At 38.3% G+C, this 13,112-nt stretch overlaps 1 protein-coding gene across 35 annotated transcripts in view; it reads right to left on the bottom strand.

Moving 5' to 3' along the window:
- Positions 1 to 13,112, bottom strand: part of nfasca (neurofascin homolog (chicken) a) — a 105,698-nt gene that overhangs the window by 18,541 nt on the left and 74,045 nt on the right. For 24 of the 35 annotated variants that reach the window (XR_011239197.1, XR_002203493.2, XR_011239198.1 and 21 more), the window contains 12 exons: positions 12,245 to 12,392; positions 10,914 to 11,038; positions 9,299 to 9,343; positions 8,642 to 8,743; positions 8,003 to 8,200; positions 7,645 to 7,715; positions 5,505 to 5,727; positions 5,206 to 5,321; positions 4,826 to 5,036; positions 4,298 to 4,420; positions 3,776 to 3,949; positions 2,532 to 2,558 (listed from right to left, as the gene is read on the bottom strand). Coding sequence is in view for 30 of the 35 variants with exons in the window: in XM_069514068.1 (XP_069370169.1) it covers positions 2,532 to 2,558; positions 3,776 to 3,949; positions 4,298 to 4,420; positions 4,826 to 5,036; positions 5,206 to 5,321; positions 5,505 to 5,727; positions 7,645 to 7,715; positions 8,003 to 8,200; positions 8,642 to 8,743; positions 9,299 to 9,343; positions 10,914 to 11,038; positions 12,245 to 12,392 (1,563 nt within the window). In the remaining 5 variants the exon portion in view is untranslated. The remainder of the gene's footprint in view (positions 1 to 2,531; positions 2,559 to 3,775; positions 3,950 to 4,297; positions 4,421 to 4,825; positions 5,037 to 5,205; positions 5,322 to 5,504; positions 5,728 to 7,644; positions 7,716 to 8,002; positions 8,201 to 8,641; positions 8,744 to 9,298; positions 9,344 to 10,913; positions 11,039 to 12,244; positions 12,393 to 13,112) is intronic. The other 11 variants (XR_011239205.1, XM_069514104.1, XM_069514178.1 and 8 more) reach the window with 3 other exon arrangements.

Here is a 13,112-nt window from a genome sequence, read left to right as displayed (position 1 = left end):
AAACAGGCAGACACACTGACACAATGACACACACACACACACACACACACACACACACATATAGGAGAAGTTCAATGAAGCCTAGAGATGAAAAAATGGTCCACTATTTCCCCACAAGCTGCACTTATTAGCCTGTCCATTACATGGCACACAACTCGCATCACACACACTGGAATCATCATCATTCAAGAAATGATTTCAGTTTTCACTTGAGTGTCTTTCACTTCATCTCTATTGGGACCCCAAATTTTGCATCGTCACTGTGCTGCACACACTTAGAGGTCACTGCCACCAAGAGGACAGATGCTGATATTACACATCTGTCTCAATGACTCTTTGAGGAGGATGCAAATGATTAAAGCATTATATACAAATATATTGTAGAGCTTATATGCTCTCTAAATACAGGCTCACTTGTGGTTCCTAGAGCCTGTAAGGGTAGAGCAGGAGGTAGAGCCTTCAGCTCCCAGACTAGAGTTTTTTATTTTGTTGTTGCTGCATTTAAGTGGAACTCAGAAAAGTACCATTCTGTACTACTCATCATGTAACAATAGGCTTTTGATGAGCCACAGAAAACTGACTTGAGTTAAATTATGAAAGAATGTCCCCCGGTGACATCATCTGGTGTTACCTCTGTGATGATGAAGCCATTTGAAGTTACCGCAGCTCAGACTTAAAGGGCACAAATGCAGTTAAGTTAAGTGCAGTACTAAGTTAATTGTACTAACTGACTTAAGAGACACAAGATAACCTCAGGCTCGTAAACAGCACATCATTTTCCAATGATTTCCACTTCAAAAGTTGCTCACTTATACTGTACCTTGAAGCTGAGGTCATCTTCAGCCAGTGAAGAATCCCTCTACTGACGCAGCATGCCAAACATTTCCCTCATACAACATGCTTGTATCATCATGCTGGAGGCCAAGCATGCCCTTAAATCACCGTGCGAGGGATAAATAAAGTGTTCCAGGATGATGGAAACATCAGCCGCCCAAGGTTTCATAACACCTTACCTGTAATTCCCTGTGTGTATAACTGACTCAGTGAACAAGCGATGGATAAATATGTCAGAGTGATATGAAAGTTGAAAAAGATCTGAAGCAAGACAATCACACTATTGGGTGAGCAAACAAGCCAACTGCCGATGGAATTTTGTTTGTCTTTCCACCGCATCGCACTCACCAAGTCACATCATTTTAATGTAAGGAAGTGAATTTCCTTTCCATCCCACACCCATGCACACACGCAAACACACACGCCCAAAACAGCAGCATTATCATGACCTTGTATCCAATGACAGTGAGTGAAAAAAATAATTTAAACATATCCATTTATGTTGCAACACAAGACTAACTTGCATCTCATAGCAGACAAGAGGAGTGATGCTGTGAGATTGAATCGTAAAAGTGCACCATCAGGAACTGGCTCAGAAATCAATGGTTAAAAGTTAAGGCAAGAGCAAAGGGCTTCAAGGAAGATTGTGCAGAATCTCTCAGGGTGAGTGTCCTGACTATGAAGTGTGCAATAAATCCAGTGTGTGATACTGTTGCATACTGTAACTGAGCTTAACACCAGTTTTAACGTTGTGGCCGATCAATGTATGTCCCTTCAATAGAAAGGGTTTTACAGAGTAACCTACAGCATTTAAAACCAATGATGACCTGAGCATGGTCAGTGGGCTTATTCAGTCTCTGACAGCACACATTAGCAGACAAACAGTAGTTTAACACAAAGAGCAGAGATGAGGAGAAGCAGATGGACAGATGAGAAAATAAAGAACAACAGTAGTTCAGTCCAAGAGTAAAAACACCGCCTGGTCTGTTCTAAGTTAGAGCTTTGACCTGTTTTCCATTTAATATAATTATCATAAATATGATGATTTCGGGTCTTTAAGAGTCGCTTGCCACAATCTAAATGGGAAGTAATCCACTAAAAAATCACAAAATTAACAGGCTGACATCGTCTCTACTTTTAAGTGAAACTTTCCGCTTTGATAAAGCTTAAAGTCATTGCTGGGGAGCATGTGACCCCTGAACCATCCCTAGGTTATGCTGCTGATTGCTGTGATTGTTTTCTTTGAGATAATTATTAACTTGCACGTCATCATGGTGGTTGTGGTATTAACACTTGCTCTGTCACTCAATATAGTAATCACAGGGATGGTACATTCAAGCTTAAATTGTCACCAGATTGACACTGCAGATTTAATAAGCCCAACTTCTAAATGTGCTCCAGTATGTTTACATAAAAAGGTCTTATTGATCAGACTGTATATATTAACATGATGTCTGTGTTAAGGTTAATTTGACTAAGAGCTGGAGGGTGAAATATTTAAACCCGATGGGATTGACACAAATGTAGCAGCTCCGTCTGTTGTCTACTGGTGTGAGCTGCAGGGGGTGCTAGATCTGAACTACACAATGGGGGCGTGAAGGTGGACTGCACTGCTGCTGAGTGTTTAGATAGATAGAAAGACAGAGGTTGAGGGTGGGGGGGCACAAGCAGAAGCTGTGCTTCTCAGTCCTCTTTACCTAGACCTGTAGTATCAGTAAAATGTTCTGCCAACGACAAGAACAAGAGAGACATGAGAGAAGGGAGAGGTGTCAGAGAGGACGGAAAGGTCAACAAGAATTGGAAGGTCAATTCAACAGATTCTCTTGCTTACCTTTATCTAACAGTTTTTTTAGTTTGCGATGAAACTTTTGATCTGTACTACCCTATGCCATTTAAAAACTTTTTCTTTTTCTTCAAGTCCAAAGGACAATCACATCCTATTTATTTCAGATGTAATGGAGATGAGTAGAGGTGAATTGGAATATCTCAGGGGTTGATATCTCTAAACCTGGATAAATAAAATCTAAACTATCTTGGTGGGCAGATACCACTTGAGACACCAGAGGGTCTCTGGTTGATTTGAATCAGCGTGTGTGTGTGTGAGAGAGAGAGAGCTGTGAAACACCAGCTCTTTCTCCTCTTTCTTCATCTGATATCATACACAAAGAGACCTATGTTTACTTAAGGATTACTTAGAATCTGTCTGTTACAAAGACATATGAGAAGCTGAAGATCGGTGTCCTGTTCCTTAGAAACACTGTGAGTAATGAAAACTCATCATAAACTATATTAAACTTAGGTTAAATATTTAAAGCAAATTGCAAGTCTGTAACTTGATTAGTGTAATGGAATATCATTTATCTCTGTGTGCTCTGACTTCTCTACACCATTTGTAACATTCTGCCCAAAATCCAGTGGTTGAGAGTGGCTTTAAAAATGCCTCACAAATATATAATTTGGTTAAAAAAGCATTGTTTGTCAAAATAAACTAAATTCATTTAAAAATCAAAATGTAAAACAAATGAAACGTAGTAACGTGATGTGAAAAAATTAACATTTACCTGATAAATGTATTGAAATATGATGTAATATATATTTAAAAAATTTGAATATACATATATATATATAGGTTTTTGGTGAGACTGTATTAGAGATTCAGGTTTTTGAATAATGTGGAGGATCTAGTTATTGCTGCTGTAAACTATCTTGCATTCTGTTATACTTCTAACGAGCCTCATTAATATAAACAGCACCACTAACATCCTCCAAAATTAGCATGCAGTTGTAACAATTTTAATGAAGCCTGAACATTATTCATTTCTTTTAATGCAGAACTACTGCATGAGACCTCACGTTTTAGTTAGGTATGCCTCATAAACGAATAACTTAAACCTCTGCAGCTTATAGGGATATTGCAAATGGAAACATTCAATGGACTCACCCTCATTGGTGAAGTGTGGGGACTCCTCAGCGTAGACCTCTCCTGCTCCCACCTGTGTGAGCGCTGACAGTAAGAACTTATAGCGGGTAGATCGATCTGGCAGACGAAGGGTGAAGTCTGTCATATTTGGAAGAAAGGTCTCCAGCTGTTGTCGACCCACCCTGGAACCATTGACTAAACACACACACACACACACACACACACACACACACTGTAAGTAAGCCTCCAGTTGTTGCCCAAACTTTCTGTGAGATCTTTTGGATCCTTCATACCTCATTAAAACATACTGCAGTTGTGTATAATGTAATAATAATATTGTAGGAAGCTTCAGCTTCATTGTGACTTCCAAATTAGCACTCAAGATGAAATAGTAAAACTGTTTTAGTGAAGATCTGTGTGGTCTAATCTCCAGACATATATTATGAAAATAATGAATTCCCAAAACTAAGAAAAACTAATATTTATAGTTTTCATCAATTCCTTGCCACCATCAGTACTTGTATGAACCTTGGAGTAGCTAACCTGTTTGATATTTGAGTTGGTATCCTGTTAGAATGCCATTTGGCTCCAGAGGTTTGTCCCATTCCAAGTAGATAGTGTCAAAACTCCTTCGGTTGATCCTGAAGAACCTTGGAGCATCAGGAACTGTATATGCATACACATAAAAATAAGAAAAGAAACAACTGACTATTACTGGCACTTTGACTGGCATTAATAGTCACATAATCTATGGCTAAATAGACAACCGTTTATTGTGCAAAATATATCTCAAAATTGAAAGTCCTGTAGAGGGTCCTGCTGCTATTACATTAGTGTACTAAAGACATACCAAGTGTTTATGTAATTGGCACTGCCATACTGACTTCTAATGGTTTATGTAATGCCACTCCAGGTTTTATGAATGGAACAGGAAGTTCTGGCTGAAGTAACAAAGTCATAAATATGGCAGCAGGTAGGTTATCTACATACTGGATTCAAATTGTCCCTCAAGAAACCTATGGATCTGTGATTTGTGATGTAATACATTGATTGAGCAGCTGCCATCCTTACCTCCTTCTTTGGTGGAGAACTCCACACTGTTGCTGGGAGGGCCCTCAAAGCGGCTGTTGGCCACAACTATAAACATCTTATATTTAGAATAGGGCACCAGGTCACTGAGGATGCTAGATGGCTGGGGCGTGGTGCTGTAGAATCCTTTGGTCTTATTCTCCTTACTGACCATCAAACCTGGGACAAGACTGGACTCACGGCAGTAATACAGCTGGGAGGGAGAAGAAGAAAAAAGGGGTTAAAAGGTCATAAGGGGTGAGGAGATTAAAACAAAAGAAACTGTTAGAAGTAAGAAGGGAACAAGAGTAGAAAATACTGTGCAAAATTTTCAAGACCAACTCTGCAGTGGGTTTTATTACAAAAAATGCAGCTCTTCTCACCCTGTACTCTTTGAACTCTCCCTGGACAGAGTTTGGGTCCACAGACTTCCAGTGGATGTTTGCTTTGGTGCTGTCGACCTTTGATACCCTCAAATCAGTGGGCGCGTCTGTGGGCTCTGAACACACAAAAAATAGTGTTTCACAGAATGTAGAAAAAGTCTTGAAGGTTTGATTCTGTTTGTGCTTAGGTTTTTCTGCTGCACAAATAAAGGCTTAAATCATACAAAGCTATTTCCCATAAATAAATGACGGCATTGTCTGTCTTTCTAAAATATTATATTTTGTGTATATCTACTTACTGTCCTCTCCAGAGTATCCAATGACCATATTAGATTCAGGTCCTGGTCCAAACTCATTTCTGGCCTGGACTTTGATCTCATAAGGCACATAGGTTTCTGTGTTGTGGATGATATGTTTGGACCCCTCTGTGGTCATATTACTCCACTCTTCCCCCACATCCTTCCGTCTCCACCACACGTTGTAGTGTAGGTTTTGGCCATTTCTCTCCAGATCAAGCAGTGGCTGAAGGAAAAAAAAATAACTGTGACTTCACACCGATTGAAGAGTATATGCTGATGTGATACTGCTACAAATAAAAGGTATTTAATAATATAATTATAGAATAAAATTATAAAAATAGTCTTACACAGAGAGATTGCCTTTTATGGCAACAATAAAAGTTTGAATCTCTTTAGTTGTATACAGTTTATAGAATTTGTTGAGATTGTTTTTCATATTGTTTTACAAATGGATTTTCTTTTGGGCCATAAACTGTATAAAGAGATAGACGACATGACAGGTTCTAAAAGTAAAACCAAAACATCTTGATTGCCCCCTTGTGGTTGGTCCCAGTATTGGTCATAATCTCAGCCCCCTCTATGTTAGTGGATGGGAAACAGACCAAACTAAGAAATCAAAGTCAAATAAAAAATGTCCAAAGTTAGTTTCATGTTTGTGAAGTTTTGTTTAATTTATATATGTACATTATTGATGCTATTAAAAAGCTAGACTGCTGGGATAGTGATTGTGATTGGTCAAGCACATATATTGGCATTTATAACACATTTATTTACAGGCATTTTTAATTACATTTCATGTGGTAATAAATAAACATATGAATATGAAGTTTCGATTTTGTTTGCATGGGTTTTGTCCAGGTACTCCGGCTTCCTCCCACAGTCTAAAGACATGCAGATAAGTTAATTGTTCTAAAAAACTCTTTTTATAGCCACTCAAAGTGCTCTACAAGCACTATTCTACAATTTGGTTAAGTAGCTTGACAAGGACACTTCAGCATGAGGAATGGGGAAGACTGGGATTGAACCGCCAACCTTCTGGTTAGAGGACAACCACTCTGAACCTGGCTGGTCCATTGTATTGTATGCAGCATATGCTTCATATAAAATAAATGTCAATAAATGTTAAAAGCCTTCACAAAGGAAGAGATCTTAGCCTATCATCATCATACAGATAAATCCTTAAAGAATTTTTCTCTAGGTAGAGGAGTTTGGATCATATTTCAACTGAACTTATTATATATTTCAGTATAAGGATGGCTTTGTGTTGTCTGTTGTGTGGGTGCCAGTTCATCCACTTGTTATCTACAAAAGTATACCGCCTATCCTTTTGAGGGTCATGGGAGGAGCTAGAGCCAATCATAGCTGACATTGTGTCAGAAGTAGGCTGCACCCTGGCCAGATCTCTAGTGTATCAGAGGGCCAACAACAGAGACAATCACATTCACTCCTTATGTCAATTGAGAGCTACCAACCCCTAATCTGCATGTCTTTGAACTGTAGGAGGAACCCAGAGTGCCGGGAGAAAACATACATAAATACTCCACATGGCCAAACCAGGCTTCGAACCAGGAACCATGTTGCCATGAGGCAACAATATTAAATACTGTACCACCGTGCTAAGTGTCAGTCATTAGGGACAAGTATAAATAAAAATAAGGTAAGAAGTAGGCAGCCTGTAAAATTACAGCCCCATAGCTTAAGGCAGCATACTGTCAGAGTCCCAGAAAGACTTCTGCTGGACAGATTGAGTGAATAAACCACTTCAGCTTTACTTTAAACGTAGTACTGACTATGTTCCTTAACAACAAGAGGTAAAGAAATTTAAAAAACATACCACGTTTCATGTGTTTTATTGATTCTTGTCTCCAGCTGGTCTCCAGCAGCTTCCTACTATGTTGTGTGTATGTTAACATATATTATTATGATATGCAGAATCAATATTCCTGAGTGTGAGACATGTATATATATATATAAAAGTGCATGTCCTCAGTATATTGTGTCAACTTTGTCACATTCCTTGATTTCATTCTCACATTTCCATGATCACAATAAAGAGTGTACTCTTTTCTATTTTACAGTCAGCAGGCAGTGCGTTGAATACACTTACAAGATGTAATTTCTTGCAATGTAAAAGTCTTACCTCCCAAGTGATCTCCATGTTGTCCTTCTTGGAGCCCCATCCTCTAAGACCTCTTGGAATTACATCTGGAGCTTGTTTTAACATAACAAAATTCACTCAGTTCCAACATCAGCTTCAAATAACCCCAGAGATATCAGATTTATGACGTTAGGCTTTATGGCTTGTGTTTCCAAGGATCTGTCATGTATTCTGTCTCGGAAAAGAAGCTGGCATTTTATTTATTATTACAGTTTTAGAAATCAAAGCCCTTGAAGACCATCACTGTACTTGATTAGGAGGCAGGTAAGCTACATTTCACCAACAAAAATGTCTGTAAAGACATATATATGTTTTAAGATGAGTATGCTGTGTGTCTTACCCGCTCCACTGGTCTTGTATCTTGGTGACGGACTGCTGGGTTGACTCTGGCCCACTGAATTGATGGCGATGACCCTGAACTGGTAGTTGACAAAGGGGGCGAGCTGCAGGATGACAGAGTTGAGGTCCCCAGGGTAAGTGGACAGGTTCTGCCACCTGCCTGGCTCCCAGCGGTCCTCCTCAAACTCGACCAAGAACTCTGCAGAGACACACAAGTGGCGTGAGAAAAGGCAGAACACTCACTGTTTAAACACTTGACATTTGGGGCTATCAGGTTCTTGATGGGGTTCACAAGGTTGTCTGGAATCTCAAAGTCTCCTCCTGCACCAGTGGGGGAACACCTGCAGTTATGGCTTCATGTATTCCTGTATCATGTAATTTCATCCCCTCTACTCTGAAATTTGTTCAAAGGCCATACCGAATGAATGAATGAGAGGTATTTTACATATTATATATAATATTTTATTAGTAATAAGACTCATTTGTCAGATGGATTATAATTGTGGTCTGTCCAATTTGTTATTTATCTTAGAATATACTTGTAAAAAGAGACCATTAAAAGCTATTTAACCCTTCAAATGATGTTCAGGAGACACCAGAAAGTACAAGTACAGAGTATGAGGAGTGTGTGTACAAAAACCTGTGATGGTGCTCCTGTGATCATTTCCGGGGATCCAGGTGAGGCGAACACTGCGGGCTGCTGGGTCAGATAGATCTAGATCCATAGGAGGGTCTGGGCGGTCTGCAGAGAAATGGGGAATGATCAGATCTCAGACATGACTAACACATAGTACATTCAGCAATACTGCAAAACACATCACTCATACTGTACAGGTTCTCCTATTTCCATGGCCAATCATTGAATCTTGAGTAAAAATACACTTATTATTAGAATATTATATATTATTATATAACAAATGCCCAATTGTCAACAGTGAAATGAAGAAAATTGAGAAAGTCTACACTACTAATTGCATCAACAAACAACAGAAATGTTCAGACTTAATATGAGAGTACATTATTTGATGGGGATGGATTGTGGTGCATGCATTAAAAATACATTCTGCATCAAAAATAATTCCACTCCTCAAACACAAATTGGGAAAAAAATATTTGGCACATAAGGAAATAATATCCATTAAAACGGCTATTAAAAATGTTTAATGTAATCATTAGAATGTAACAGAGGCACAAGTTAAGGCAAGGACAGAGAAAGGTCAGACCCTAAAAACAAAAACTAAAAGTAAAACCAGCAAAGAAAAGACAAACAAAGACTTCCACCTGAGCCATGTGTTACCTGGAGGCAAGGCACTAGAGACTGAGGGGTTGAGGGAGGCTTCCTCTGTGGGATGGGGTCAAGGACCAGGCAGTGGGTATAAAGGTTTGCATGTTAGTCTACCAACCAACCGACAGCAAGAAAGTTAACTGTTAACATGTTATTTAGAACACAATTTACTAATGTTAATTCAGAATCACTTGGCAAGCAAATGTTTTACAGATGAGACTTTGGCATCAAGGTCTGAGTCACGTTTGTAAGCTCTCTTCATTAACCAGTTTGATTGAAATATTTGCTGAATTTGCATTCCTTTTGTTTTCATCTTATTTCTGTGACTGTTAACCACTGCAAAAGTGTCACATGTCAAAACACTGGTCACACAGAATTTACAAAGCTTTACTATGGCAGTTTTGTATATAGCACTACAGTACCTCAACAGTACGTTGAGTTCAAGCTTAGCTAGGTAAGTATGTTTTCTAATCTAAGCATGCACAATTTGCATTCAAAGGGTTAGAGTTGAAAAACAGCACAGTGTGAAAAAGAGATGTTATAACAATTTTAATATAAAGAATTGAATAAAAACTGTTTATGTAGTCTAAATGTGTGTCACACATGAAAAGACTTTTACCCTGAAAATGATTTTTGAAAAGCTGGTCCTTGTCTTCAGTATATTAACTTTGTCAGCCTTTGTACTTTTCTTTTTCCAGTTCTTTCATTACAATTATTACTATTACTGGGACAATTTATATGTTAATTTTATATGCAAGTTGTTTTTTGCACATTCAGTCTTAATGTACCCACATGATGCGTAATGTCTTGGCTAGCCATAAATCCAGCAATCATGTGTGAATACATACAGTAGATTATTAGGTGAGTTTGAGTATAATAGCATACGCAAAAGTAAGGCAGGGAATCAGTACACTCTTTGCAATAGGTCCAAATAGAGAGAATTCCAAGAATATTGTGATTATGATTCACTGCAATATATAATAAAATATAAGACGTATCAACATCATTGTCTCATTTTAAAGAAACTATAATCCAAAAATATTTTAATTTTTTTTCAACTGGAGGAATTATAAATAAGTATGAAAAATAAAGGCTGGAATGGTGTAGTGTTCAGAACATATGAACAAATGTTATTGAACTGACCAACGGATAACAAAGTCTGTTCAATCTTGATTAAAAACTCTTTTGTCTTCTCTGCAGGCCATATGAATTTACTTTTTTCACTGTCTATTCTCCCTTCTCTCGTCTGTCCAGGCCTGTCCACTGACTTTGCAAGGAATGCTCATCACTATGCTCATATTTAATTGAGCTGAGTTGTGTCATGTGAGATGATTTACAATGCATTCAACTGGTCTGTTACTAGGCCACTAAACAGGCTAAGCTTGTTAAGATAGAAATGCTCCATTATCAAAATTTGACAATCCTAGAGGATTTTTCTGTTATAGGTCCGGGTCTGGATTTTACACCATCTGGGTCCAGATCTGGTCTATTATTGACTTCTATTTTATTCAAATTTAATTAAACTACAACAATTGTTTTTTTGAAATACTTTTATGGGGTGATATTCTTCAGTGCTGTTTCTTTAACTGAAGCCCACTGTTCCAGGATTGCTCTGTATGTGATGTACCTAACACAGTCAGGCGGGCAGATGCAGAGTCCTCGTCAATCTCAGATTTAACAGTGCAGGTGTATGTTCCCTCATCACCCTCATTCACATTGGGGATAGTCAGTGACTCATCGTCCTTCCTCAGCCTGGGAGAAACAGAGATAGCATATAAATTATTCAATCTGAGCATAATATAAACTCTTGACTGTATTAAAAGTAAAACTACACAGTGTTTGTTTACCATAGCTGAACAATAACGAAAAGATTTTGTTTGCTTTGTGTATGTATTATCTAGGTGCTGGGTGGAACTACTTATGTGTCACTTGACAGTTTAGGTTAGTTAAACATATCTGAGGGGGATTGACCTAATATCTATATTACAAGCAATATGAATTTAAATGGATTACTCAGTTAAGACAAATAATGAAATACAACTGTATTTAAAACAACAGAAATGCAAAGTCTACCTCTCAGTAGGAAGGATAGTAGACAAACTGAATCTTTAATGTTACTTTTCTTGAATTATTTTGAGATTATTCCCTGCTGGAGTATAACACAAAAATCTTTACACTTACTTGTAATTTCAACGATGAAAGTGTTTAAAGGGATAGTTCACCAAAAAATGAAAATTAACTCATCATCTACTCACCCGTATGCCGATGGAGGGGTGGGTGAAGTGTTTGTGTCCACAAAACACTTTTGGAGTTTCAGGGGTATACATTGTTGCAGCAGAATCCAATACAACTGAAGTAACTGGTGACCAAGACTTCAGACGTAATAAAACAACAGAAAAAACATAAAATGCCTCCATACTGCTCGTGTAGTGTCATCCAAGTGTCAGCAAGTCATATTCGACTTGAAACAGCGTCATTTACACCGTGTTTTAAGCCTAAATGTCCTCAGATATCTTCCTATGAGGTGCATTCACGGACCCTGCTAGCTTAGTCACTCCCTGTGGACATTTAGACTAAAAACATGGTGTAAATGACCTTGTGTTGAGTCGATATGAATGTTGGAGCTTGCTAAAACTTGGATGACACCACACAAGCAGTATGGAGGCATGTTATGTTTTTTCTGTTGTTTTATTACATCTGAATTAAAGGTCGCCGGTTACTTCAATTGAATTGGGTTTGGCTGCAACAAAGTTTTACACTGAAAGTGTTTTGTGGACATACACTTCAACCACACATCCATCGGCATAGTGGTGAGTAGATAATGAGTGAATCAAAATTTTTCAGTGAACTATCCCTTTCATTAACAACCTCTATATATGTGGTGTTTAATTCTTACAGGTGCACGAGAGGAATTCATAATATATGAGGGGTGTTAAGGCCACCTTTAAGTGCCATTACCTCCATCCTAGATAGAGAAACTTGTCATCCTTGGTCCAGGTCACAGTGACAGGCAGGCTGGGATCCGACTTCACTTTACAGTTGAAACGAGCTGTGGAGCCCCTGATGGCTGACTGATGCTCAGGGAATTTGACTATACGAGTTTGCTCTGAGTTGGATGAGTTAGTGAAAACGAACACACACACACACACACACACACATAAACACACACGCACATACACACAGAGAGAGACTATATGAACTCATGTTTAGATGGATGCAGGAATACCAGTGGAAGATGACATTGTGTCAGATATGACACACACATGACATTATAATGCTGGAGGTAAACACAGACCTTTCAAAAAAGGCAGACTCACACCAATACACTTTACAGTGACTGTAGGGCCATGTCAATCTAAGTATGGATTTCTTCTCATAATGTAAGGAAAATATTTTTTTTTTTTTTACAATTCAGCACGTTCTCCTAAAAATGACATCTTTATAAAACTAAAAGTCTTGTGTTGTGTATGTTCAAACATCCATCCTGAACTCCTCGCCACAACCCCTGTACAGTATAAGAAGTCACACTTGGAAAAAATGTTGCTGGTGAAGATAATCCAGATTAGGATTCTTGCCACTTCACTGAAACACTGAAAGACAGGCTTGGTAGATTAGTTGGCTTGTTTTTTTATTTTATTCAATGCCGTGCTACCTCAAATGCTACAATGGATATTTTTGCAGCACATTCACAGATGTTTGTTTGCAAGGCATTTTAATAAAAAGGCACCTGCGATTTGCATATCATCCAAAAGTGCAAGCTATTTGGCAGAAGGAAAGGAATTCATTTGTCTTTCACACACAGAAAGTGTGGTATGTTTAGTCATAA

The sequence above is a fragment of the Paralichthys olivaceus genome, chromosome 2 (assembly GCF_024713975.1).
Source record: "Paralichthys olivaceus isolate ysfri-2021 chromosome 2, ASM2471397v2, whole genome shotgun sequence".
In the NCBI taxonomy this organism is placed as follows: domain Eukaryota; kingdom Metazoa; phylum Chordata; class Actinopteri; order Pleuronectiformes; family Paralichthyidae; genus Paralichthys; species Paralichthys olivaceus.
This window is presented reverse-complemented; position numbering and strand designations above follow the sequence as displayed.